The 25638-nt window shown below is 45.4% G+C and overlaps 1 protein-coding gene across 1 annotated transcript in view; it reads right to left on the minus strand.

Annotated features, from left to right (window-relative positions):
• Positions 1-25638, minus strand: part of SORL1 (sortilin related receptor 1) — a 114180-nt gene that overhangs the window by 73313 nt on the left and 15229 nt on the right. Inside the window, 9 exon segments of the mRNA XM_048512467.1 lie at positions 9-126; positions 866-1058; positions 2825-2994; positions 3895-3996; positions 5392-5572; positions 6842-6909; positions 11013-11174; positions 13070-13195; positions 16981-17097. Of these exon segments, the coding sequence (XP_048368424.1) occupies positions 9-126; positions 866-1058; positions 2825-2994; positions 3895-3996; positions 5392-5572; positions 6842-6909; positions 11013-11174; positions 13070-13195; positions 16981-17097 (1237 nt within the window).

A 25638-nucleotide genomic window follows, 5' to 3' on the forward strand; every position in this document is an offset into this window, starting at 1 on the left:
ACTTGTACCTGTGGCGATGATGAGCCCTGGAGCGGATTCTTTCGAGAGGATGGGCATCCGACGCAGCTGGAAGTTGAGGATCTGGCTCAGGCGTTGGGCCAGATGGAGAGAGCAGCCTCGAGAAAGCTAGGAGAGTCCAAGCATGCAAGCATCACTCGCTTTGGTCACAGGGATTCCCCAGACAAAGATGCTTTTATCCATCTGGAGCAGCCAACCTGGGTTTGGTGCTGCAGGGCCTGATTCCAAAACAGCGGCAATGCTCATTTCATGTGGAAATGAAGTGTGCTCTAGGAAAGGAGGGGCAAGGAAGTCTCTTCTGCCACAACTGCATTTCCCTGTGTCCCCCACCCCTACCCCCTGTGGCCTGCTCGCTAGCCACCGACCCTTTCATTCACCATCCCCCCCTTTCCAGAGGTCAGGGAAGGGAGTGGAGGCATTATCCCACAAATGGCAGTGGCTATGTGCTCTGTTACTGCTACACACTGCTGGTGCCGGGCAGACACGGGTGGCTTGTGAGAGTGGTGGGAAGGCAGCGGGGAGGCAAGAGGGTTGTCATGGGGGGGGGGGCGGTGCACAGAGTGACCGAAGGTGGGCGAGGAATGGACGTCCCACCAACGGATGTGCAGGACTGAGTTCTGTGCGCCCATTCATGGGGGTTCATTGTCGGAAGGCAGCAATCGGTTGCCGCTTAAGGAACTGTATATGGCAAGATGGATTCCATGCAAGAGGGTCACTACTCAAACAGTTGTCATAATGACGCAATTTATTTTTAACCCTTACTCGTGGGAAGTGGTGGGGCAGGGGAGGAGCACAGAAAGCGAGCCCTCCAAGAGTCAGCAAAATTTCTTCCCAGTAGTGTCATTACCTCGCAATTTATCTTTTCTCCATAGCGGGTATACTCTGGAGGCTGCAGAAATTCCCAAGTCCCTCCTTTGTCAAAGGTAATGACAGACCGCATGTTCTCCTCATTGAATGAGCCGTTGATCAAGGTGGCAATATAGATCCCCGGCACTCCCTCGACCCGGTGGAAGTCCGCAAAGGGCTCATTTGCAAAATACCTGCGCGAAAAAGAACAAGCGCCAGTCAGCATTCGCTGGAATACCCCATTAACTGTTGAAGAAGGCAGGGACCAAAGACGGAGTCATAGCTGAAAGAGAGAGTTTTCTTTGCTGTGGAGACATCCAAGCCAAATAGAAACCGGAAAGGGCACTGTGGTAGGTAGAAGAATTTTGATCTGCTCCTCTGGTTATCAAGGTTGAAATTAGCCCAGCTAACTAGGTACCCTCCCCTGCTTCCTGTGCCACTGAGACTGTTGCTCAAAGAAGCCACAACAGGCTGTTCAAGTTCCAGGAGGGGGGGGGGGAGTTCATTCACAAAAGAGCTCATTTAATCTCTATGAAGTCAGGTGACATTACAGAGCTGATCTGGTGCCAACACCTGCCAGTCTGATTAGAGCACAAAAGAAGAAAGGAGAAGGCAAATAAACAAGAAATGAATGCTGCACCCATGGAAAATCTATGTAATATATCTAAGTCAATCACTGGGTGCTCAATTAATTACTGTGTAATGCACTATAAATTAATCAATAAATCATACTGCATCAACCAGGTGTGGTGGTATTTAATTTTGTTTTAACCAAGTCTAATGGTATTAAATTCCAACAATAGTAATGCAAATTTCATAAACAAACAAAAAGGATTTTTGTCACACATTCTGATAATCAACTATGATACAAGGAAACAAAATGTAGACATAAATTCCGGATCTGGAAAAGCCCAAATTGATGTTGACATTTTGTTAAATGCCGCCTGGTTGAGCGCCAGGTTGTCTAAGCTCAGCCAGGGAGTCTTGGGTTCAAATCCCACTTAGTCATGACTCTCGCAGGCCACTATGCCATGCCAACTCTCAAACACATGGACAGAGGTTTGTAAAATCTTGTGGAGAAAGTACAGAGACAGAATTATTTCCCCTTGCCTCTCTCAAAATACTCAAATTCAGAGCCATCCAGTGACATTGATCCGAGGAGACAAAAGCAAGAACTTCTTTGACAACAGAGAAGGACGCAATTAGAAATGTCAGACTGGGAGAACTGAGTTCAGATTCCCACTTGGCCACAGAGTTGCTGGACAATATTGGGACAGTCACTCTCAACATAGCCTATCTCAAAGGATTGTTGTGATGATGCAATGAAGGAACGGAGAACCCCCACGCCATTCTGAGTTCGCTGCAGGACAGGCAGGATAAAAATAAAACAGGTATGTTGGTCGTATTTACGAAATTCACCACTGCACGTGAGGGCCACTGACTTATAGGGCCTTAAAAAGGAAATGGGACAAAGTCAGTGTCAAGGGCAGCAGCTACAACTGCCAGATGGAACCTCCATATTCAAAGGCAGCGTGCCACTCAACACTAGAGGGGGCAGAGAATCCACAAAGGAGGGCTGCATTTTCATTTCTGGTTTATGAACTTCCTGGCTGACCACTGAGAAACAGGAAGCCCTTGGTCTGATCCAGTGGGGCACTTCTTATGTTTTTATTAAAACAGTTTGCTAGTTGGAAACCCTTTGTTCCAAGCTGTTACAGTTTAATCGAAATCCCTTTGTTCCATTTAACAAACGGCACAGTACAAGCCAAGTTTTCCTCCTTCCAGTGCCAAGTAAACAATCTATGACCATGGTGGCAAACCTTTGGGACTCCAGATGTTATGGACTACAATTCCCACCAGCCCCTTCCAGCATGGCCATAACATCTGGAGTGCCAAAGGTTTGCCACCACTGATCTATGAGGTCATCTTCCCTCGACTTGATTTGAATCCCTCTGCTTACCTGACCAGGGTATCGCTTCCCACTCCCCCAGGACTATAGTATAGGATGTTCTCCAAAGTCAGCGAAAACCTCAAGCCGTCTGCTTCAGAGATGTAGAGGTTGGTGCGGTTGTTGCTGTGACTGACGCAAACGAACACCTGGTCTTCCGAGGCATCAGCGATGTAGTACTCCTTCCAGATGACAAGGAGGGGGGGAAAGTCTTTTGATACGCAAAAAGAGACGGCATCTCTGGCTCACAGCAGAACCAGGAAGCCCCTGATTTAAATCTCACTTCCGCAACCAATTTAGAAGAAGAGTTCATTATTATTATAGGATTATAAGAGAATTATTATTATTATTATAAAAGAATTATTATTCTCTTAGCAGCAGCTACATGGATAAAAAGAGCCGCCGACCCTGCAGGTGAGCAGCAGCGACCACTGGGGGAAAAAAAACCCATGCTTATTTAAGCTGCAAGTGTTATTGTACAAACATCAACTGTTTCAAATATACAAATTGTGTGTGAATTGGGGAACATTTTTTAAAGGAAAAAGAAAAGAAAACAATTGTAGGAGCTTGAAACCCTACATCAAAATAGGGCAGCAACCTTTTAAGACATTTGGGTGGCATTTTGAGTTGCCATAGCAACCCAAAATAGCACCCAGCGCTAAAGCAGGGGTCTCAGGTATTGGGAACATCAGGAGGAGGAGAAAGAGGTAAAGATGGGACCAGAGGAAGGCAGAGCCAGCAGGGAAGAGGGAGGCGAGGAATTTCCCTCTGTGGTAAAAGAGTGTCGGAATAACTGCAGCTTCTGTATTTGGGTGCCACACACACACACACACACACACACACACTGGCCCCTTGCCCCGGTGTACGGGGCATGTCAGTGTGCCCTCATGGCGCCTCCTCAACTTTTTCAGCCCCCCCCCCCCCCCCACACACACACACCATGGATTGCTCCTTAAGCAATTGACTTTCTTTTAAGAACACTGACTTCACTGGATCCTTCTAATTCCACTGAAGTCAACTGGCTTAGAAGGATGTACTGCTCAGGACTACCCTGATCAATATATTTGCATTTTACAAAATACCTTAATGGGATGCCTGGTCACAAACTGGGCGGCTTGCATCGGCTTGCGGTTAAAGGACACCCAGAGCTGCACGGAAGGCTGCGGTTGAGTGCCTAAAAGATGCTACGGAAAAGGGGAAAAAGGGGGGGGGGATCTGTAAGGATCTCTTCAATTCTATATTTCTAACTGTTCATAAAATGCCTTTATGATGTCAGCAAACCCATCATTTATGACATGACAAATAATCATCTCCCACTAAGATGTATATGTGCCACCCAAACAGATACTGAGTTAGGAGACTCCTGTAGGAGACTCAAAGGGGCTTATAATCTCCTTGCCCTTCCCCCCTCACAACAAACACCCTGTGAGGTAGGTGGGGCTGAGAGAGCTCCGAGAAGCTGTGACTAGCCCAAGGTCACCCAGCTGGCATGTGTGGGAGTGTACAGGCTAGTCTGAATTCCCCAGATAAGCCTCCACGGCTCAGGCGGCAGAGCTGGGAATCAAACCCGGTTCCTCCAGATTAGATACACAAGCTCTTAACCTCTTACGCCATTGCTTTCAGTATGCTATAAAGCACTATCACAGTCATATCTGGGAAGCCTGTTTGAAAGACTGTGATAGAGTTGTGCCCATTATTTAACGTTATTTGCTGCTTTTCTTAAAAGTAAATAAAATAAAATAACATTCACACCCTGTGTGAGTCTGCAGGGAACAACTTTGTCTCCTCAAGATCTTCACAACTCCAACCCAAAATGAATCTTTACTGCAGGGGTGTCCAACTCTGGTGCCTCAGATGTTCATGGACTACAATTCCCATACCTGATGGGAATTGTAGTCCATGAACATCTGAAGCGCCAGAGTTGGACACCTCTGCTTTACTGGAATGACTTACATGGTGGAGATTTTGGGAATGCGTCCTAAGCTAAGATTCTCGTTGCTCTCTGGTTGCTGTTCAAACAATTCAGAGAAGCCACAAAGCCAAATGCTGGCTGTGGACTGCCTTCTTCCATTGGCTTTGACATGGTATTCAGAAGAGGATCACTAGGAAAATTTCCCGACAAAAACTTTCCCTACAAAAGGTTGCTACCTGGCCAGTAGCTCCCCAACCACCACCATAATGCAAAGCCTCAGAAGGGGTGAACCTCTCTAGGAAAAAACCTGGAATCTGGAGACCTTGCTCAGGAAATTCTGTATGTGGACAGAGGCTGATACACCTGTGGCTATGTTTCTTTCACATTATTTTAAGCCCGGTTAATCTGGAACAGCCAGGCTGTCTGCCAAAATACCCTGAAGCGGCAATAAACTCAGTTACACATCACAAGTCATAGGAGACGTTGAGGGTTCACAGCATGTCCTCTTCCTATTGTTCCAGCCTCACCATGCACCGTCTGGTACAGAACGATACTTTCAATGCTCCGAACAAGTCCCTCTCTGTGCAATCCTGACTCCTGCCAAGATCTGACCTCCTGAAAGGGTTCAAAAGGCCGCCGCTGCCTCCGCAATCCTCGGGTTCCTTACCACGGACTTTGTAGCAAAAAGATATTTGTCCCTGAGTTGGAAGTCTTCAACCTCCTCCAGAATTATCTCCTTGTTTTCCCGGGTTTGGAAGAAATCAGAGCTGCGAAGGATGGTGGAGGAGCCTGTCGGTTCGTGCCGCTCGATGTACACTGTGTTTGGCTCATCGTAGGGCTCCACACCCCTATTGTGGAAGAGAAAAGCAATAATAACGCTTCATCTCTCTATGTCGTTTTTGGTGTGCAAAGCGCTTTGTGTGCATTGGCCGTGCTCTTCGCAGCAGCCCATGTCAGGTGGGCTGATTTCTCTCATACTGCAAATGATAGTGGTTGGCCAGATGTCATCTAATAGACACAAGATATCAACCAGGAGCTGCCTAGATCAACTAAGGTTGCCAACCTCCAGGTGAGGGCTGGGATTTTCCCAGAATTACAACTGATCTCCAGACTGCACAGGTCAGCATCCTTGGAGAAAATGTCAGCTGAAGAAGGAGGAGGAGGAGTTTGGATTTATACCCTACCTTTCTCCCCTGTAAGGGAACTCAATGTGTCAACACATCTGGTTCACCAGATAAGCCTGTGCCACTCAGGCAGAGGAGTGGGGAATCAAACCCAGTTCTCCAGATTAGAATCCACCTGCTCTTAACCACTACACCATGCTGGTGGTGGAGAGGGTGGTCTTTATGGCATTGTATCCCAAGCGAGGTCACAAACTCAGTGTAACTGCTCGACTACTGTAGAACCAGGAGGCATCAGGGGTGTGTTACAGGCAGAACAGGTATCCTAAGCCCTTCCAGCCATGAAAGAGAAAAAATAGTCCCTACTCCTTCATGCCAAAGACCAAAAAGTGCAACAAGTTAACCAGCTCCACCCTGCACTGTTTTATCTATGCAAATCAGCTTAGCGTTCTACCTAGCATGCAAAAATTAGGCCTAAGAGACTGACCCGAAACATCTCCCCCAACGAACTGGCACACACCGCACGCTTTTTAAAAACTAACTTGGCCAGGAGTTCTGGAGAACTTGAAAGTTCACACATTGTTAATTGTCATTTTGATCGGTCCTGATAAAAGGACCGTTTTTCCATTTTGCTTTGGACTAGGGCAGCTATCTAAAGCCTTAGTTCAGCAAAATTAGTCAGTACAGAACTGGGGAAACTAAATGTGTGTGTTTGGACATGAAGCCTGGTAAAGAGGCAATCAGGAGAATGTGAAAAAACCAGGCTATGTATATAACAAACAAGTTTCTAGCCCTCACTGATATAAAGAAATGTTGAGAGCTTTTTATGGGAGACAAAGGATTCAAAAGTGTGACACACACACACATCTTAAGAGTCCAGAATGCATATTTTGAACAACAGGCGGTAATAGCTGGGAAGGGAAACAAAAGCGAAAGAGGCCGTGTATCTCTGCGTCCCCCAGTTCTAGCCCCACTGTGAAGAATTCCAAAACTTACCAAGAAAATGATTTCACATGTTCATGTATCATTATCCATGTCTGTCCAAAATCATCTGATTTCCAGAGCTGAAAAATAAGAACACAGAGACACTCAGATCCTGTCAATCAGCTGAATTTAGCTGAGTGAGCATCGGAACATACCAAGGCCAGTGACTAAGGTTGCCAACTCTGGGTGAGGAATTTCCTGGAGGTTTGGAGGGAGGGCCTTGGAAGAGCAAAATTTGAGGATGGGAGGGATCTCCGTGGGGCTCAATGGCACAGTCTTTACCCTCCAACGCTGCCATTTTATCCAGAGAAATGACTGATCAGTTCTAATTCTAGGAAATCTCCAGGCCTGACCTGGAGAGTTGGCAAGCAAACCAGTGGCCCACATTGGTCTGAGAACGGTATATGTTGGAAAATCATTGTAGGACCTGGGCCTGCCTAGGTCCTCTTTAATTTCAACTTAAGAAGCTACCTTATCCTAAGTTTGGTCCTCTATCTAAGCATTTTCTACTTTGAATGGACGCTAGGGTCTCAATTATCCTGACATCTTCTGCAAGCAAAAAAAGGGCTATGTATTGTTGAAAGCTTTCACGGCCGGATTCAACTGGTTCTGGTGGGTTTTCCAGAAAACCCACCAGAACCAAAAAAAGGGTTCTCCCACAGATTCATGTTTTTTTCCCACAACACCTGAAGTTACCTTTGATAGAGTCAGATCATAGCCCTATCTCGCTTAGTATTGTCAACATACACTGGCAAAAGCTTTCCAGGTTCTCTGGCAGAGAAAGGTTTTCCCTGGTCCCTGTTACCCTGAAATCTTTTTTATTCAGAGATGCTGGGGACGGAACTTGCAGCTCTATGCATGTAATCGATGCATTCCGCCCCTTGGCCCCATTTTGCAAAATTTTCTATAGCGTTTGCAACATGCAAAAAACTGGAGCAACAGTGAAAACATCACAAAAACATACAGTCAAAAGAAAAACAAAATCACCCTTGAGAGAAAAATTCCAGCCTCTGGTTAATTCAGTCTTATGGACCAAATTCTCACCAAAAGAGAATTTTCATTTGTCCTTGGAAACAGGAAACTGGGGGAAACAAAAAGGCCTCCCAGGGAACAGTATCCTAGGAAGAGTCTTCCCAAGAAGACAGACTGCTTTGGACAGACACGAACTCTGTATGCTCCTGAGATAGCTTCTTGCTGACAAGAGGATTAATAATCAAACAGACACTCCCTCAGGTTGTGAGATCTAATCTCCGCACACAACAACCTGCAATTGTACGGCGTTAACCAGCAGACCCAAGGACAGGATGCACTGCTCTGGAATTCACTGGCTCTTTTCCCAGCTGGAACCTTGACACAAGGTGACTGTTAGCCTTCATTCCCAATGGGGTATGAATGAATCTATTGTCCAGGCAAAGGTGCACCAGGGTCATCGTCAAGACTGAAGGCCACCAACACCGGATGCTCACTGCCGCAAGTGTGGAAATGGAGTCAGAAGGATTTGGGGCACCTTCCTTAGCAAGTGAGGCGAAGTCACATTGACCAGAAACCTGGGCCCTAGACATGGCATTCTCTAAGGTCTAGTAGTACCTTACAGTCCAACAAGATTTTGGGGGTTTATGTTTTCGAGAGTCAAGGCTCCAATGGATTGCTGAAGGCTTCCACAGTCAGAATCAACTGGCCGTTCTGGGTTTTCCGGGCTGGGTGGCTGTGGTCTGGTAGTTTTTGTTCCTAGCATTTCACCTGTAACTATGGCTGACATCTTCAGAGGTGTATACTAAACATTAGGAGCAAAAAATACCAGACCATGGTCACACAGTCCAGAAATCCACAACAGTTGGTCAAAGATCCTTTGGTCAGACACCTGATAAAAGGAAACTTGACTCTCAAAAGCTTATACCCCAAAAATCTTGTTGGTTTGGATTTATACCCCACCTTTCTCTCCTGTAAGGAGACTCAGGGTGGCTTGCAAACTCCTTTCCCTTCCTCTCCCCACAACAGACACCTTGTGAGGTCAGTGGGGCTGAGAGAGTTCTGAGAGAACTGTGACTAGCCCAAGGTCACTCAAAAGGAATGTAGGAGTGCAGAAGCACATCTGGCTCACCAGATAAGCCTCTGTCACTCAGGTGGAGGAGTGTGGAATCCAACCCAGTTCTCCAGATTAGAATCCACCTGCTCTTAACCACGCTGGCTCTTGAAAGGCTTGACAGGCTGGCAACCTGAAGAATAGCTTCTCATGACACGCCTGACAGGGAAATTGGGGGTGGGGGGGAGAGATACATCTTGGCTTAGTGCCACCCAATTCTTCTGTAGACAGCCTTCTTCCGCCAAACTGAGTGCAGAGTGTACATGCGCACACACGGTCTGGACTAATGGAACGCAACAAGTAGATAAATTATTATTTCTTGGCACAAATGGGAACAACAAAGCCTCAATGTTGCCTGACTAGACTAAGCCAGTATAAACAGAAAGGGGGAACGTCACAAGCATCAGCTTCTCCAGGAAAATAATAATAATTCATGCTGATAATTCTAATGATTCCGTCTCACAGCGGCTGATGTGGAGAATGGTCAGATCTAAAAGCTACAAGACAGACTGGGTATGAAAAATTGTTTCCACATCCCTCCACCATGACAGCATAAACCATCCACTAATTATGACACAGCAAATATCCGAACTGAAGGGAAAAAAAACCCCTCACTGTGCTGGTATGTGACCATCCAAGACAAACACCCGCATTTCTGCCAAATTGCAAGCCAGCGCCGTCTGCTAACTGTCTGGCATTTCTTAGCCTCTAAGTTCCTTCTCCATTCAAGCGCCTGTGTGAGAATAATGTGAACAGCTACAAGGCCCAGAGAGGGACAAAGGCACACTTCTTGCTGGAAAGCAGTTGGCCTATTTTCTTATTTCAAAGGCCTTGCTCACAATGAGGTTGGACAGAGGAGAAGCAGAGTTGCCGGAGGCCTTGTCTCTACAGACACACATAAGCCAAGCAAGCGTTAAGAAGATAGGAAGCTCAGAGAAATCGCCGCTGACTGTTGGACAACTCACTCTAATGTGGTCAGAAGTACGTGCAAACAGAGAGAGCAAAGGCTCTTCTACCGCTTATGCTGGATAGAACTTCCTTATGCAAAATACATGGATGTCACTGGAAATGGCACCTGTGTGTGTCACATAATTAGAAGATGCCCCAAGGGTCATCAAGTCCAACCCCCTGCCATGCAGGAACACACAATCAAAACACTCCTGACAGATGGCCATCCAGCTTCTCCTTAAAAACCTCCAAAGAAGGAGACTCCACCATGCTCCGAGGTAGCAAATTCCACTGTCGTAACAGCCCTTACTGTCAGGAAGTTTTTCCTGGTGTTTAGGTGGAATCTCTTTTCCTTCACTTTGAACCCATTACTACTCCTGGTCCTAGTCTCTGAGCAGCAGAAAACAAACTTGCTCCATCACCAACATGACATCCCTTCAAATATCTAAACATGGCTATCATGTCACCTCTTAACCTTCTCTTCTCCAGACGAAACATACCCAGCTCCCTAAGTCTCTCCTTGTAGGGCATGGATTCCAGACCTTTGACCATTTTGGATGCTCTCTCCTTGATCGGTTCCAGCTTGTCATCTTTCTCTGTGACGTTTCGTACAACTTACCTTCTGTTGCAATGTCACAATAGTCTGCATTTTCACATCCCTTCCGTCAAAGCAGTACATGAGCATGCATGAACAATTGGATGTCTTTTACGCAAATGTGCTCAAACTGTTTTGAGCTGGGCAAACAGTTTCTCAAACTGTGCTTAATGTTTCATGCCTCATACATCACGCTCAGTTCTCAGCAGGCAATTTGGAGCGATTTGGGGAGTTTGGATCATTTCTAAAATTCCTGCACACCTGTGGAATCTACTTCCCCACCCACCAAGGATGCAGAGACCCTTTTTCTGTGTTTTATTATCCTACTCATAGGTGCTTGATTATGAACATCTGTATTTGAGGAAACAAGTTGAGAAATCTGCATTTGAGGGAACAAGGGGAGGGGACTGTGGCTCAGCGGTAGAGCATCTACCAAATAGGTGAGAAATAATTACCTATCACCTTTGGCAAAGGATCCTCTTTGTAGTATGCTTCCTCTGAAAAGGAAACAGCGCCAAATGAACATTCAGCGCTCATATCCATAATGAGTCACTCACCTGTTTGTTGGGATGGGACTTATCAAAGCCCAAAACCAGGTTCGGATCCCGGCTATGCAGCAGCAGGTCAGCCGCTCGAAATGGGACTGAAAAGCCCTGAATAGTGTTGCAGAAGTCCATGGTGAGCCACAAGTACTGGGTGGAAGCATTGATGAAGATATACTAGAGAAGGGGAGGGAAAGACAGACCAGGACAGAACTTAGCAGTCATACACTGCCGACAGATCTTTGCAAATTTTCAACATGCAGCACAAATCTCCAAACGAAGGATTCCTGCACACTGTGCATAAATATATATATACAGAATGTCTTCCTTCATAGATTACTTCCCACTTACATAAGAGCATAAGAACAAGCCAGCTGGATCAGACCAGAGTCCATCTAGTCCAGCTTTCTGCTACTCGCAGTGGCCCACCAGGTGCCATTGGGAGCTCACATGCAGGGTGTGAAAGCAATGGCCTTCTGCAGCTGTTGCTCCCGAGCACCTGGACTGTTAAGGCATTTGCAATCTCAGATCAAAGAGGATCAAGATTGGTAGCCATAAGTCAACTTCTCCATAAATCTGTCCAAGCCCCTTTTAAAGCTATCCAGGTTAGTGGCCATCACCACCTCCTGTGGCAGCATATTCCAAACACCAATCACACGTTGCGTGAAGAAGTGTTTCCTTTTATTAGTGTTTCCTTAACAGAACAGTGGCCACCGAGATCACCGATCAGTGCCCAGGATAGATCCACAGGATATGGGATCCACATAAAGGATCCATTTTCTCCAGGGGAGCTGAGCTCTGTCATCTGGAGACCAGATGGAATCCTGTGGGATCTCCACCTGGAGGTTGGCAACTCCACCCATAGCCCTACACGGCCTACAGGAGTCACTTCCCAGCGGCTTCCGTCGTCAAAAATTCAGAGATCAAACAATCATCTGGTCTTTATTTCTGTGAGAAGGGAGAGGCAAGACTTTGCTTCTCATTCTTTTCCCGCTCTCCTTGGAAGACGCGCTGTCAATTTTCTTGATCAAATGAATTATCCCCAGGAGACAAATATTCATCCTCTGCTGTGCGTCTTCTTTAATACTTTATGAACAGCTGCTTATTTACCAGGGTTCATACTGTTTTGCCTGCTGGAGCCATCCACAGGCCTTCTTGGTTGGCTACCTATACATATAATCAGGGACCCTGTGAAACCAAGTTTAAGATGTACAGACTTCTGCAGAGAGGAAATCCTAAGTGATGGCTTCTACACGAAATGAGTATCACCCATAGGAGGCTTATCTCAGGACGGAATTACATGACACAAAGAAATGCTCGGATGCTGCCAAAAATGGAAGCTGTGCGGAGCACTTCCTTCCCGATTACTTCCCCAGTAGTGAAATCTAATAGTCCTTATTTATGGACTCATTGAGGTTAAGGGTTTCCCCTGCCCAGCTTCCCAGTATTACCTGAGGAATGGAAACAGAAAGGTTAGAACACCCAGTAAGTTTTACCTGACGTTTATAGAGAGGGAGTGGAGAAGGCTATACCCAGCATCTATTTTTAGCAGCCGCTGTGTGATATATTTTTTTTGCTGCCTTTGTGAAATGCGTGCTTTCAAGAACGATTTGAAACTAAGACTCAGTCAAAATTTCTATTTTTCCACAGGCAATGCCAAAGCAATTTTGCATCTCTCCCTGAAAAAAAATCTGGTCACATTCATTTGGAGTGCCCTCTGACTCAATAGCACTTACTGATCTAGCCGAATCTGATTGGCTATGCCTTCGTTCACCTATATTCAGTGATGTTATTACAACAGAGGAGGCAGTGTGACCTCATCCCGCTCCCCATGTGATCCCTGACTAAGATCAAAAAGGCAGCAAAATCCACCATCTGAGATCTCAGTCTCAAACCATCTGGAGCAAACTGCAAATATCCACGCAATCGCCAAGTCTTTTTTAGGAATAATTTCTAGCCTGCCAAAACCATCACATTCCAACCCCCAAACTGGAATTGGCAAATATTCAGAATGCTCTTTACTGAAAACTAGGTCATAAATCCTTGGTTTATTCATTCAAGCACATTCTTACCCTTCTGTTGTCAGCTGGGCTGTGGTAGAATTGAGTGATCTCCACTTGGCTGGTGTTCCCCGGACCAAAATTAAATCTATCCGATATCTTCTTAAATGTTTTCCCGTAATCGTAGGACACATAAACCTAGCAGAGAAAAAGGCCGACATTGCAAAGCTTGGTTTCAACATGTGCAGATGCTAATGACAACAGCTGAGGCTACAGTACAAGGATCTTCACTGTCCGACTGAAGGTAAGCTGTGAATATGCAAAACCATGTTTTTTAAATAAAATGTTTGTTTTTAAAGGTATTCTGTTTTGTAGAGTTTCTGCCTGAAACGTTGTTGAGTTACTGAGAACCAGCGTGGTATTGAGAGCCAGAATGGTGTAGTAGTTCAGAGGTGGACTCTAATATGGAGAACAAGGTTTGATTCTCCAGTCCTCCACTTGAGCAGTGGATTCTAATCTGGTAACTGGATGTGTTTCCCCACTCCTCCACATGAAGCCTGCTGGGTGACCTTAGGCTAGTCATGGTTTTCTCAGAACTTTCTCAGCCCCATCTACCTCACAAGAGAGAGGAAGGGAAGGAATTTGTATTGAGTATCCTTACAGGAGAGAAAGGTGGGGTATAAATCCAAACTCTGCTTCTCCTCCTACTACTATTAAAGTTATGCATGGCCTCAGTTCCTGGCATTTTAAACTTGATGGGCTCTGCCTCCTGAGGCAGCCACTTTGTGGTTGTGCCCACCACGCTGGGCCAGAATTTCAAAGGTGCCTACAGGGTTGAAACAATGAAGGACCCCTGCATTACACCATTAAAAAAAAAAGATGCTGGAATCCTATTTTTTTAACGGCCAGAAAGACACTACAAAACAGCAACAAGCCCTAGCACTGCACAGAATTACTGCAATGCAGGGCTATGGCAGGTACACTCTTAAATGGGGAGCCACAGCATCGTCTTGATCATTTCTCAGAAAAGAGTCCAGACTACTGCAGCTGCGCAGGCTGGAACTGGCAAGGGAAAATCTGGACCACATGAGAGAGGAAGAAGAAGAGTTTGGACTTATACCCCACCTTTCTCTCCTGTAAGGAGACTCAAGGTGGCTTACAAGCTCCTTTCCCTTCCTCTCCCCACAACAGATACCTTGTGAGGCAGGTGGGGCTGAGAGAGTTCAGAGAGAATTGGGACTAGCCCAAGGTCACCCAGCAGGAATGCAGGAGTGCGGAAACACATCTGGTTCACCAGATAAGAGTCTGCCACTCAGTTGGAGGAGTGGGGAATCAAACCCGGTTCTCCAGATTAGAATCCACCTGCCCTTAACCCCTACACCATACTGGCTCTCTGGACTACACTAGCCTTCGGGGGACACATTGCGCAAAATGGTTCCGGGGATACGATGGCGCCAGATGATTTAAAGATGATGGCGCCAGATGATTTAAAGTCTATTCAGTATTTAGTCCATGCCATCAATTCTTGGCAAATTATAGGGAAACAGAATAGGGAAAAAAACAAGCAGTCCTTCCTTACAGAGTTTACAGTTTAAATTCCAGCCTTGGGTAGGGGACCAAGAAGTGAAACTGTCATGTTCCTGAATTTTTATTATACTGAGCAGACGTGCTAAACAGGTTTCTATTTGATATGTCATTGGTCAACCAAATACATTCAACTTCTGCCCCACCCCCAACTCTCCAGTGTTGTATCCATCCCTTTATCACAAGCACAGATTATGAGCCTGCTTAGCTAAATTCTATCTGCCTTTCAGCTCCTGGAGCATCCAGGAAGTCATGAAGTAAGAGTACGTGAAAAGAAACCAGAATGCAACTTCAGGAAATCCAACTGATTCATGTTGATTCATAAAAATCAACAAATCAAAATCACAATTAGAATAAAGCACTAGAAGCAGTTCAAAAAGATTCTGCAAGAAGATACTTTAAAATTATTTGAAGACAGCATCAAAATAAACACAGAATCACAAAACAGCAAAACAGAAATCTTTACGTATGCTAATTAAAATATTTACACCCCTTCCTTCCTGCCACTCCAAGGGGGCCCATGCGATGGACAAATAAAACAAATAAAATCTAAAATCCACCCGAACTACTAAATACACTGCAAAGAGTGGGCATTGTTACCACACACAAAAAATCAGTAACATCTTGCCTGCAGTTAGCCCAAGTCCTCTTAAGTATGCCTTACTAAAGACCAGATGGTCAGATCTGGCACATTAGTAGCCAATGCCTGCAGCCTAAAATATCTTACAGAGTTCCTCTCCCCACATCCTCTTCTAATTCAACATCTTGGTACTCATCACTAACACCATGGGACCATATCCCAAGATACAGCAGTGTACCTGGTTGCTATGGGGAAAGGAAAGGAGGAACTCATGGGAGACACTCCTGAAGAAGGTGTCTTCTTCTTTAGGAAACAAGCTCTCTTTCTTGAGAAGAGGGAAACACACAACTGCAACAGCTCTAATACATTATGTAACCCTCTGGTGTGAAGGAAAACTTTGGTGCAATGATTGCAAAGAACCAAATGCAATCAGAACCTCCTATCAGGAGCCAACATAGCAACAGCAATGCAATGCAATCCTGTGTGGAGTTACTCCAGTCTTAGCCTCTACTCTAGGAGGCTGCTGGATCCAAACTCACCTCTGCTACTTGGATACCATCCTGTATCATCCCTGACCCCCACATCTGCAATACTGGACAACCTCTCAGGACGATTATCAGGAATATTTGAATAGTGTATTTCCTTAACATAATTACATGCCACCTTTCCATTCAAAAATAAAAAGGCGGCAAGGGAAGCCCTTTGGGACAGAAAATGCTGTATATATCCTAGGCGATATTTTTGGCTCCATTCACAGAATCAGAGAGTTGGAAGGGGCCATAGAAGCATGGTCACCTAGTCCAACCTCTGGTCAATGCAGGATCAGCCTAGAACATCCCTGATATGTGTCTGTCCAGCGAGGGAGAGCTCACCACCTACCTAGGTAGCCAGTTCCACTACAGAACAATTCTCACTGTAAAAACTACTTCTCTAATATACAGCTGGGACCTTTCTGCCAGTAATTTAAACCCATTATTGCGAGTCCTATTCTCTGTTGCCAATAGTAACGGCTCCCTGCCCTCCTCTAAGTGACAGACAGCCCTTCAAATATTTTAAAAGAGCAATCATGCCACTCCTCAACCTCCTCTTCTCCAGACTAAACATTCCCAAGTCCCCCAGCCTTTCCTCATAGGGTCATCAGGCCCCTGATCCAACATTCTGCAAAACCCTGGTTTGATAAAACTAACCATGGTTTGTGTGACTTTCTGATTGAGGGCCATTCAGGAAATGATAGGCAGTTACGGCCCCTCCAATCAGGTTCTGAAGCTGATTTCTTAACCATAGTTCTTAGGGGTCAAGTTGTGGAACAGTGGCAAAGCAACTGCTTGGTGTGTAGAAGGTCCCAGATCCAATCCCCAACATCTCCAGTTAAAAGGGATCTGGTGTTGTGAAGGACCTCTCTTTGAGACCCTGGAGAGCTGCAGCCAATCTGGACAGACAACATTGATCTCAAAGGACACACAGTTTGATTCAGTGAAAGGCAGCTTCACGTGTTCAGCTTTGGGTCTGTGTGTTGTGTAAGACAATTTGCTTTATTCCTGACCTGTTCCCAGGCTGTCCCCCTGCCCCTGCAGGAAACAGAGAGAAGGAAATGAAAGAAGCACTTATCTAGGCAAACCAGGGCACGAGTGGTCATCTGTGAGCTAAATCCTGCACTCAAAATCTAGTCACTGTTAAAATAAACCACGGTTTTGCAAGAGTCACTATGCAATGCAAAAAAACAACAACAACCATTAGTAACTAGACTCAAGTGTGCCATCCACAATTCTCCGCTTCCCTCGATCCCCACACCCACAAATAAAATTACCATCACACTTACATCACTTAGCTTCGGTCCCACAAAGGCTAAGCTGTCTCTTGCCAGAGCGACGATCACGTTACTCTTCTCTCCGGCCCAGTGAACCACCATTTGGTTGTGCGAATCATTCAAGCTAACCTAGAAAGAAACAGGTGGGGAAACAAAAAGTTTGAAAACGTTAAAAAAATGCTAGGCAGGGTGGTGGGGCAGAGGCCAAAAGGTGCAGGAAACATTCCCCCAAGCAAAGTGTGCTAGCTTCTTTCTCCTCTGCAAAAGTCCAGAGAGTGGGGAAGGGGATAAAGTATTCATCTGGCATTTGACTCAGAAGGTGAATAATAATAATAATAATAATAATAATAATAATAATAATAATAATAATAATGATGATGATGATGATGATGATGATGATGATGATGATGATGATGATGATGATGATGATGATGATGATGATGATGATGATGATGATGATGATGGTGATGGTGATGGTGATGGTGATGGTGATGGTGATGGTGATGATGATAAAATAATAATAAAATAATTGTGAAACTGGATTGAAAGTGCATTATTCTGCATGTACGGAAGTGGGCTCAGAGATTCTTTCGAGTTGTTGTTTTTTGCTTTGAGGGGGAAGGGTGGCACCACTCCCTGTTCACCAGCCTGCTCTGGATTGGACTGTTACTGAAAAAAAAATGCCTAATATCCAGTTTGAATCTTTCTCCCCACAATTTATACTCATTATTGCAAGTCCTATCCTCTGCTGTCCACACAAACAGCTCCTGGCCCTCTTCTAAGTGACAGCCCTTCAAATAGTTCAAGAAAGTTATCATGTCCTCCTTCAAACTCTATTTCTCCAGACTAAATATCCCCAAGTCCCTCAGTCTTTCCTCACAGGGTTTCCTTTCCTCACAGTCTCCAGGCCCCTGATCATCTTCATAGCTCTGCACCCGCTCCACATCATTTTTGAAGTGAGGCCTCCGAAACTGTACATAATACTCCAAGTGAGGCAGTGGTGCAATTCAAATAATTTAACAACCAGTTCCAGCGGTGGGATTCAAATAATTTAACAACTAATTGCATACAAGCACCATTTTAACAACCGGTTCTGCCGAAGTGGTGCGAACCTGCTGAATCCCACCACTGAAGTGAGGCCTGACCAATCTGGTTTATAGGGAGACCTCTTGCGATTTGAATGTTATGTCTTTGTTGATACATCCCAAGATTGCATTAGCCTTTTTTGTCGCTGCATCAAACTGGCTGCTCATAATGATACCTGCATGAAGAACTTCTGCATCTCCCTCATGGGACAGAGACCATGACCTATGAATTAATCTAATGCTGGTTTGCCTTATCATGGGGAAGAGAAGTGCTCTTGAAACAATTGAACATTAGGTACAAAACAATATTTTCTGTAGGGTGGCCTTATTTTGCTATGAAAAAATCCTCCACCCACTACTGAATTATTTTTTCATTAAAACTCCCATCTGCTATTTAGAAACAAATTCCAGTATTGATGCACAACAAACGCTCCAAATGCTGCAACAAACTCAAGGCTGTACAGTGCTACACTGCAGCAAACAATTGCCAATCCTTATCTCAGTTTTTGCCTTACATTAGTTCAGGTGAATCTTATGCCTGACATATCTGAACCCAGCCTTCCCATTAAGTTACTCAAAGTGATGTTTTAACCTTACAGCTCTTCTTCGTGTGGTAGGATAGGCTCCCAACGTATCAAAACCACCCAGTGAGTAGGGGTTTGACTCTGAGTTTTTCCTTCCCAAGCCCAACGCTCGAGATCACTTATTGTTAACTTTTAAACCAATACTACCCACCAAGTATGCAACATTATCATCAAATACCCAAGACGCAAGAGGAAAATTGGGACATAAGAAAACAGAACTCCAAACAAGCCAAACAAGCTTTTATGATTTATATTTTCCATGCACCAAGATCAGGCCTATACGCATTGTGACTGAGGTCCATCAGCCCAAATCCTTCATTGTAGGGTCGGCTCATATCTGCTGCCTGGCTATTTGCCATTTTCTAAGAGCCTCCAAGAGAATGCTAAGTGCTAGCAGTTTATTTTGCAAGCAGCAATAAACACTCTAAAACAATTCTCTCCCTTAGTTAGAAGCCATTGCTAGAGAGGAAAAGTGGAGCGGTTTGCCTAAAATCTGGTGCCCCCCCTCCCCCCCGCAAAGTTCTGGATACCCACAACCAGGGGCAAGTACATGTGTATGGCCAGGCACACATGAACCCCAACCTCTGGGCCTTTGAGGACCTGGGCCTTTGTATACACAGATGGCAGACAGATGCAGCGATTTCCCACAACAGCTTAGACTGTTATTTTTCAAAAGGTTAATTTTTTATTAACTACAAATGGATAGATGGAAGGCAAGACAGAAACAGCATCTGGAAGGCAGCTGCCAATGAAAACATTTGGCAAGTCAAAAATAATTCACATGTTAAACTTTGGCAAGTCCCAACCACTTAACTAAAATCTCTGATAATTAAGATGTCCAATTCTGACTTACACTGCAACTCTGCATGGATACGGACAGGTCTCTGAAAATAATGGGGAGAGGGGAAAAGAATGAAAGATTGGAGCTTGGGGTCCCCAGCCTCACCTCAATTGGTTATTATAAGTATATTAACTCTTCCCACAGCCTCTTGACTGCATCTTCTAGCAAGCTGATTCCTTCCTCCAAGTTATCCTTTACTGACCCTCGGCTTCCATCTTCCAACGCTCATTCTCTGCTCCTTAGAAACAGACCTTACCTTCCACTCCCTTAACCATGAAGTTTTACTTCCCCCTTTAAATAGATTAAAATAATTCTTACCATTCCAGCCTGTTTGCCAAATCCCCCCCCCAATCACCGCCCAAGCAAATCCCCACCTATCACAAGAGGTCAGACAAAAAATATGGCATTCCAACACAACAACTGAATTTGTAATTTCTGTTTACAAAGAAGCTTTCTGCAGTTTAAAAACAAAAAGGGAAATTCTGGACAAGCTCTCTTTTTTTGAGGGGTGGGAAACACTGGTGTCTGAATTCTTTGTAAAAGAATCTATTTGTTTAGACAAAGATGCACTCGTCCCATCTGTAATTTCTGTCGGTCCCAGATCCTATACCAGCTGGCTGGCTGCTGTCACGTCAGGTCAACACAGACCACTGAGTGAGCTCAGGGGAATCCTGGTGCTCCAATTGAAAAAGAGAGAGATTGACAGATGAATACGCCACCACTCAACCAGAAAGAAGAGCTGAGAACAAATCACTGGTAGGGTCAGGAAAAGAAACCAGGTCTCAGGAATTCTAGAAGCACATTAACATTTGTTTGCAAAGAATTTAGACTGTTCTATCAATAGTTTGCAATGTTTCAGATATAGATAATCTTTGTTGGGGAGGCTTCACCATCAAGAAAATGAAGCCAAATCCTTAAAAGTCAGCTTGAAATAATTATTGGGGGGGGGGGGGAGGGAAGAGGCCCTGAAGCAAAGTAGCATGCAATGACTGGGCTTGCTGGCTGTTCCCTCCATCCTTGAACCATGGACACCCCCTGCAAGAACACAAGCATTTTTGGTGGTAGAACCCAGTTTATGAAACAGGTTGCCAGAAAAAGTGAAACTCAGAGCCCTTCCACACATGCAGAATAATGTCTGCAAGTGGATTTTGCTATTCCGCACAGTAAAATTCAGGACTGAATGTGGATTGAAAGCGCATTATTCTGTATGTGTGGAAGGGGCCTCTTTGTTGGTAATCTGGAGGGCCAGAAGAACTTTTTTTTTCCCGACATCACCATCTTAGATCTAAAATGACTGATTCGTTACCAATTTTAATCTGGGCATTTGGATGTTTTTTCAAGCATTTTGTCATGGGGAGTTTCGTTTTAAGAACATAAGAACTAGCCTGCTGGATCAGACCAGAGTCCATCTAGTCCAGCACTCTGCTACTCGCAGTGGCCCACCAGGTGCCTTTGGGAGCTCATATGCAGGATATGAAAGCAATGGCCTTCTGCGGCTGTTGCTCCCGAGCACCTGGTCTGTTAAGGCATTTGCAATCTCAGATCAAGGAGGATCAAGATTGGTAGCCATAGATCGACTTCTCCTCCATAAATCTGTCCAAGCCCTTTTTAAAGCTATCCAGGTTAGTGGCCATCACCACCTCCTGTGGCAGCATATTCCAAACACCAATCACACGTTGCGTGAAGAAGTGTTTCCTTTTATTAGTCCCAATTCTTCCCCCCAGCATTTTCAATGGATGCCCCCTGGTTCTAGTATTGTGAGAAAGAGAGAAAAATTTCTCTCTGTCAACATTTTCTACCTCATGCATAATTGTATAGACTTCAACCATATCCCCCCTCAGACGTCTCTCTTTTGTTTCACCTGGCTCCACCAACCTCCTAAAAACACTCGGCAGACGCTAGAAAAGGTATCAGCAGACACAATGGTACTGATTGACTGCCGAGCAATGATTAGCTTCAGACAACTACCCAAGGAAATAAACATCTGACACTCAACGTGCAGTTCTGAAACTCTTCCACATATCATCAGTGATCGAAGTAGGACAGGTTCTCAAGCATCACTGTGATGAGAAATGTTTGCACTGTGGGAGATACTCGGCCCCCGTAGGCCTCAGCTCACAAATGCGAATCGAGGATGTGAAACTGCCCACTCTTCTGGGTCTGCCCAGCCAAACAACCAACGTGAAGACCTCAGAATGAGAGAGAGGAAAATCAAACGAATGTCAACAACCAACCAATTTCCAGAAGGGTATGCTTTCAACAGGGAAAGAAAACAGAGCAAACTGTTTTTAAGAGGGTGCTTAAAAATAAATCCATCTGGCATGTGTCTGCTGTCACGGGTTCAAACCTCAACAGGCCTTAGAAGGGTCCTTGGGACGAAGACTCTTCCAGAAAATTACAGCTGCTTCTCAGAAACTGTAAATCCTTCCTCCTGCCTCGTGAAAAGCCTCATGAAAAACCACTGGGGAAGGGCATGTTTTCTTTTCAAGGGGGAAAGAAACAGCTGAGGTCTTGTTACCTACCAACCTCACCCAGGTGACATCAATATCTTCGAATAAACATATTTACCACTGGAAGTTACCCGGAAGCCTTTTGCTGAATGTAAACACACTGCTACTGAAATACGCATCATAAAAATCTGTCTCCAAAATTTCCCTCTACTGAGGGAGGGGAGGAAGAGATGTTCCCGGATCCACAGTTAACACTCATAAGAACATAAGAACATGAGAACAAGCCAGCTGGATCAGACCAGAGTCCATCTAGTCCAGCTCTCTGCTACTCGCAGTGGCCCACCAGGTACCTTTGGGAGCTCACCTGCAGGATGTGAAAGCAATGGCCTTCTGCGGCTGTTGCTCCCGAGCACCTGGACTGTTAAGGCATTTGCAATCTCAGATCAAAGAGGATCAAGATTGGTAGCCATAAATCGACTTCTCCTCCATAAATCTGTCCAAGCCCCTTTTAAAGTTATCCACTCCCTCATCTTCCTTCTTCTGATTCCAGGTCATGGCTTTTCAGACTATTATAATCACTCAAAACAGGGACTTTGCTGAACCACAAAGATTCCTAATAACATACCCAGAATCCTGCCTTGCATGTTTAAAAAAGAGATCCCTGTCAGTACCAACCACCACCGTGAGATTTTGGAATGGTCTGTGTTTGTCAACATTTAAATGTGCAAACTGGAATAAGTCCTTGTGAGTCATTCAAGAGTGACAAGACTCCTGTTTAGGCATGCCAGTCATGGCAAACTTGGTCACTGCCCAGGTGGGCACCTGAAATGCCAATGGGAAGGAAGTGGAGGGAAATGGAGGAGGAACAGAGCCAGCACACTAACGCCACTTGCAGAGAAAACCCAAAGTGACATCATGACATGGGGGGGCCGAACTAGGATTTGCCAAAATCTCTATGGTTTAACCACAGAGTTTTTGCAACTCCTAAAGCAACCCTTCCCCAGCCTCATAATAGCACTAGCCAGGGTTGCAAGATGCCAGCGCACCTGTCCCTGCCCCCGACCCAATGCTCCCAGGGGTTGTAAGCTAGCAACCCGACCCCAGTTTATGGCTATAAACTGAACGGTATCTTATTCCTAAAACTTAATTCTCTTTGCAGGTATCTCTCCCTCCACACACACCATTTTAAATATTTTGAAATCTTGCTCAAGCAGTTCCAGGAAAATGCTCCCAGGGATCAGTTCTGCCGGACCAGAGCATGTGGCACAGCTGGCGCTGAATAAATACCGCTTAATGAGGAACTATCTGGTCCCCTTGGAGTGATTAAGCCAGTCTAGGCCTTTTCGGGTGATTGCTGGGAAGGGGGGGGGGAGAGGACTTTGGGCACGTTTAGTAAGCAGCTGTTAGTCATCTGTCTTTGGGATCCGGACGTCTTCCTCAAGATATAGCCTCAGTTGCAAGGAAAGGCCACCTTCCTGATAGCAAGAAGACAATATTTTGATGAGGATGAGGGAACAGAAGGCATCTGCTTTGTCAGGCCTGCGCTAAGCCAGATTGCCAGTTCCTAACCCAGAGATTGGCATTATGCCTTCAAAATCCTTCAAGACAGGTTATGTGAGGCAAATTCTGCAGTAACAAACAAAATTCGACGCGTGCAATGCACTGCAGGAGTGGAAATGCAGCAAACAAAAGGGGTGAGGAAAGAAACAGGTGAGAGAAGTCACAACCGACTCACCTCATGCTTTGTAACACAATTGTCTAGGCTAGCATCTGGCCATATATACAACACCAGCCCCCACATCCTGAATGCATACAGATTTCCCTTTCAAGAAGAGAAGAAGAGTTTGGATTTATACCCCACCTTTCTCTCCTGTAAAGAGACTCAAAAAGGTTTATAAATTCCTTTTCCCTTCTCCCCACAACAGGTACCTTGTGAGGTAGGGAGGGCTGAGAGAGTTCTGAGAGAGATGTGACTAGCCCAAGGTCACCCAGCAGGAATGAAGGAGTGGAGAAAACACACCCAATTCACCAGATAAACGTCTGCCGCTCAGGTAGAGGAGTGGGGAATCAAACCCAGTTCTCCAGGTTAGAATCAACTGCTCTTAACCACAACACCACGCTGGTTCTCTTTTAAGGGATCATAATCCTTATCCATCCACTAACACTGTTAATCTAGGGCTCATTTTTCTTCAGGGGCATTCATAAGATCCATTTTGTCTTCCAGAGAGAAGGTACACTAGTAGACGGTAGCCCATCTTAAGACTGTTACATAAAGCCCAGATGAGTCCAGCTGTTACTTTCTTCCGACCCCTGAGGAAAGTAAGACTCCTCTCATCATATATGCATGTTGTTTTAAAAATAAGGAGAGATTATTACACCAGCGTGACAGACAGCACTCTGAACAGTGCCAAAGCAACGACGCTTTCACACCTACCCCCAGATTTATACTTAATTCCCAACAGATTCAGCCTGTCTGAGGCGTTCATTCAGCTGTTAATTAATCACCTGTTTGTGACTCAGATAATGGGACTGAACCCAGAAGCAACATTATCAAACCCTTGAAGGAATAAATAGAGTAGGCAGCAGGTGTTTGGCTCCAGGTGTCATAAAACCCTCATGGAACCAAATACCTGGTGCAAAATGCAATGCTTCTCCAATCAGGAGGGCTGCCATGCAAGATCGGTGCTGTCGTTAGAGCTTGCAAACATATTATAGTATTTGGTTTTTGGCACATATTTGGGTCGAGCAGGTGAGGAACATGCGGGAGGAGAGCTGGCAACCATGGTGACAGCAGCAATCTGAGCAGCACCTACCCAAAAGCAAATGCATACCTTTCCCCGCTCCCCAAGGCAACTTCTTGACAGCCAGTGTGACGCATGGATAAGGGGTCGGACTAGGATCTGGGAAACCCAGGTTTGATGCCCTGCTCTGCCTGGAAGCTCACTGGGTGACCTTGGGCCAGTCACACACCGTCAGCCAAAGCCACCTTATAGGGGTGTTGTGAGGGTGAAATAGATATGTGAATGTCACAAGCCTTTCTCTCCACTGGGGAGAAAGAAGAAGAGTTTGGATTTATTCCCTGCCTTCCTCATTTGCAAGGAAACTCAAGGTACCCTACAAACTCCTTTCCCCCTCCTTTCCCCACAACTTCCTCTTCCTCTCCCTCCCTTGTGAGGTAGGTGGGATTGAGAGAGTTTGGAGAGAACTGTGACTAGCCCAAGGTCAGCCAGCAGGCTTCATGTGGAGGAGCAGGGAAACAAATCCAGTTCACCAGATAAAAGTCTGCCACTCATGTGAAGGAGTGGGGAATCAAATGGGGTTCTCCAGATTAGAGTCTACCTGCTCTTAACTACTACACCACACTGGAAAGATGAGGGTATAAATGAAGTAAATAAACGTGAAATATGGCAGAGGGGGATCTGCTGAATCGGCTGCAAGTAAAGCAGACACAGGGGCGCCAGGAATCTGACGAGGGGCATTTTTGCTGCTCTTTACAAGATGGGTTGACTCAATCGAGGAAGCCACAGACGGCCCTCAGTTTGCAAGACTTGAACAAGGCTATGAAGCACAGGTGTCAAACTCACGGCCCTCCAGATGTTATGGACTACAGTTCCCATCATCCCCTGCCAGCATCATGCTGGCAGAGGATGATGGAGGGCCGTGAGTTTGACCCCTGTGCTATAAAGGGTAGAATGTTTTGGAAGTCATTT

The sequence above is a fragment of the Sphaerodactylus townsendi genome, linkage group LG12 (genome assembly GCF_021028975.2).
Source record: "Sphaerodactylus townsendi isolate TG3544 linkage group LG12, MPM_Stown_v2.3, whole genome shotgun sequence".
Classification (NCBI taxonomy): Eukaryota; Metazoa; Chordata; class Lepidosauria; order Squamata; family Sphaerodactylidae; genus Sphaerodactylus; species Sphaerodactylus townsendi.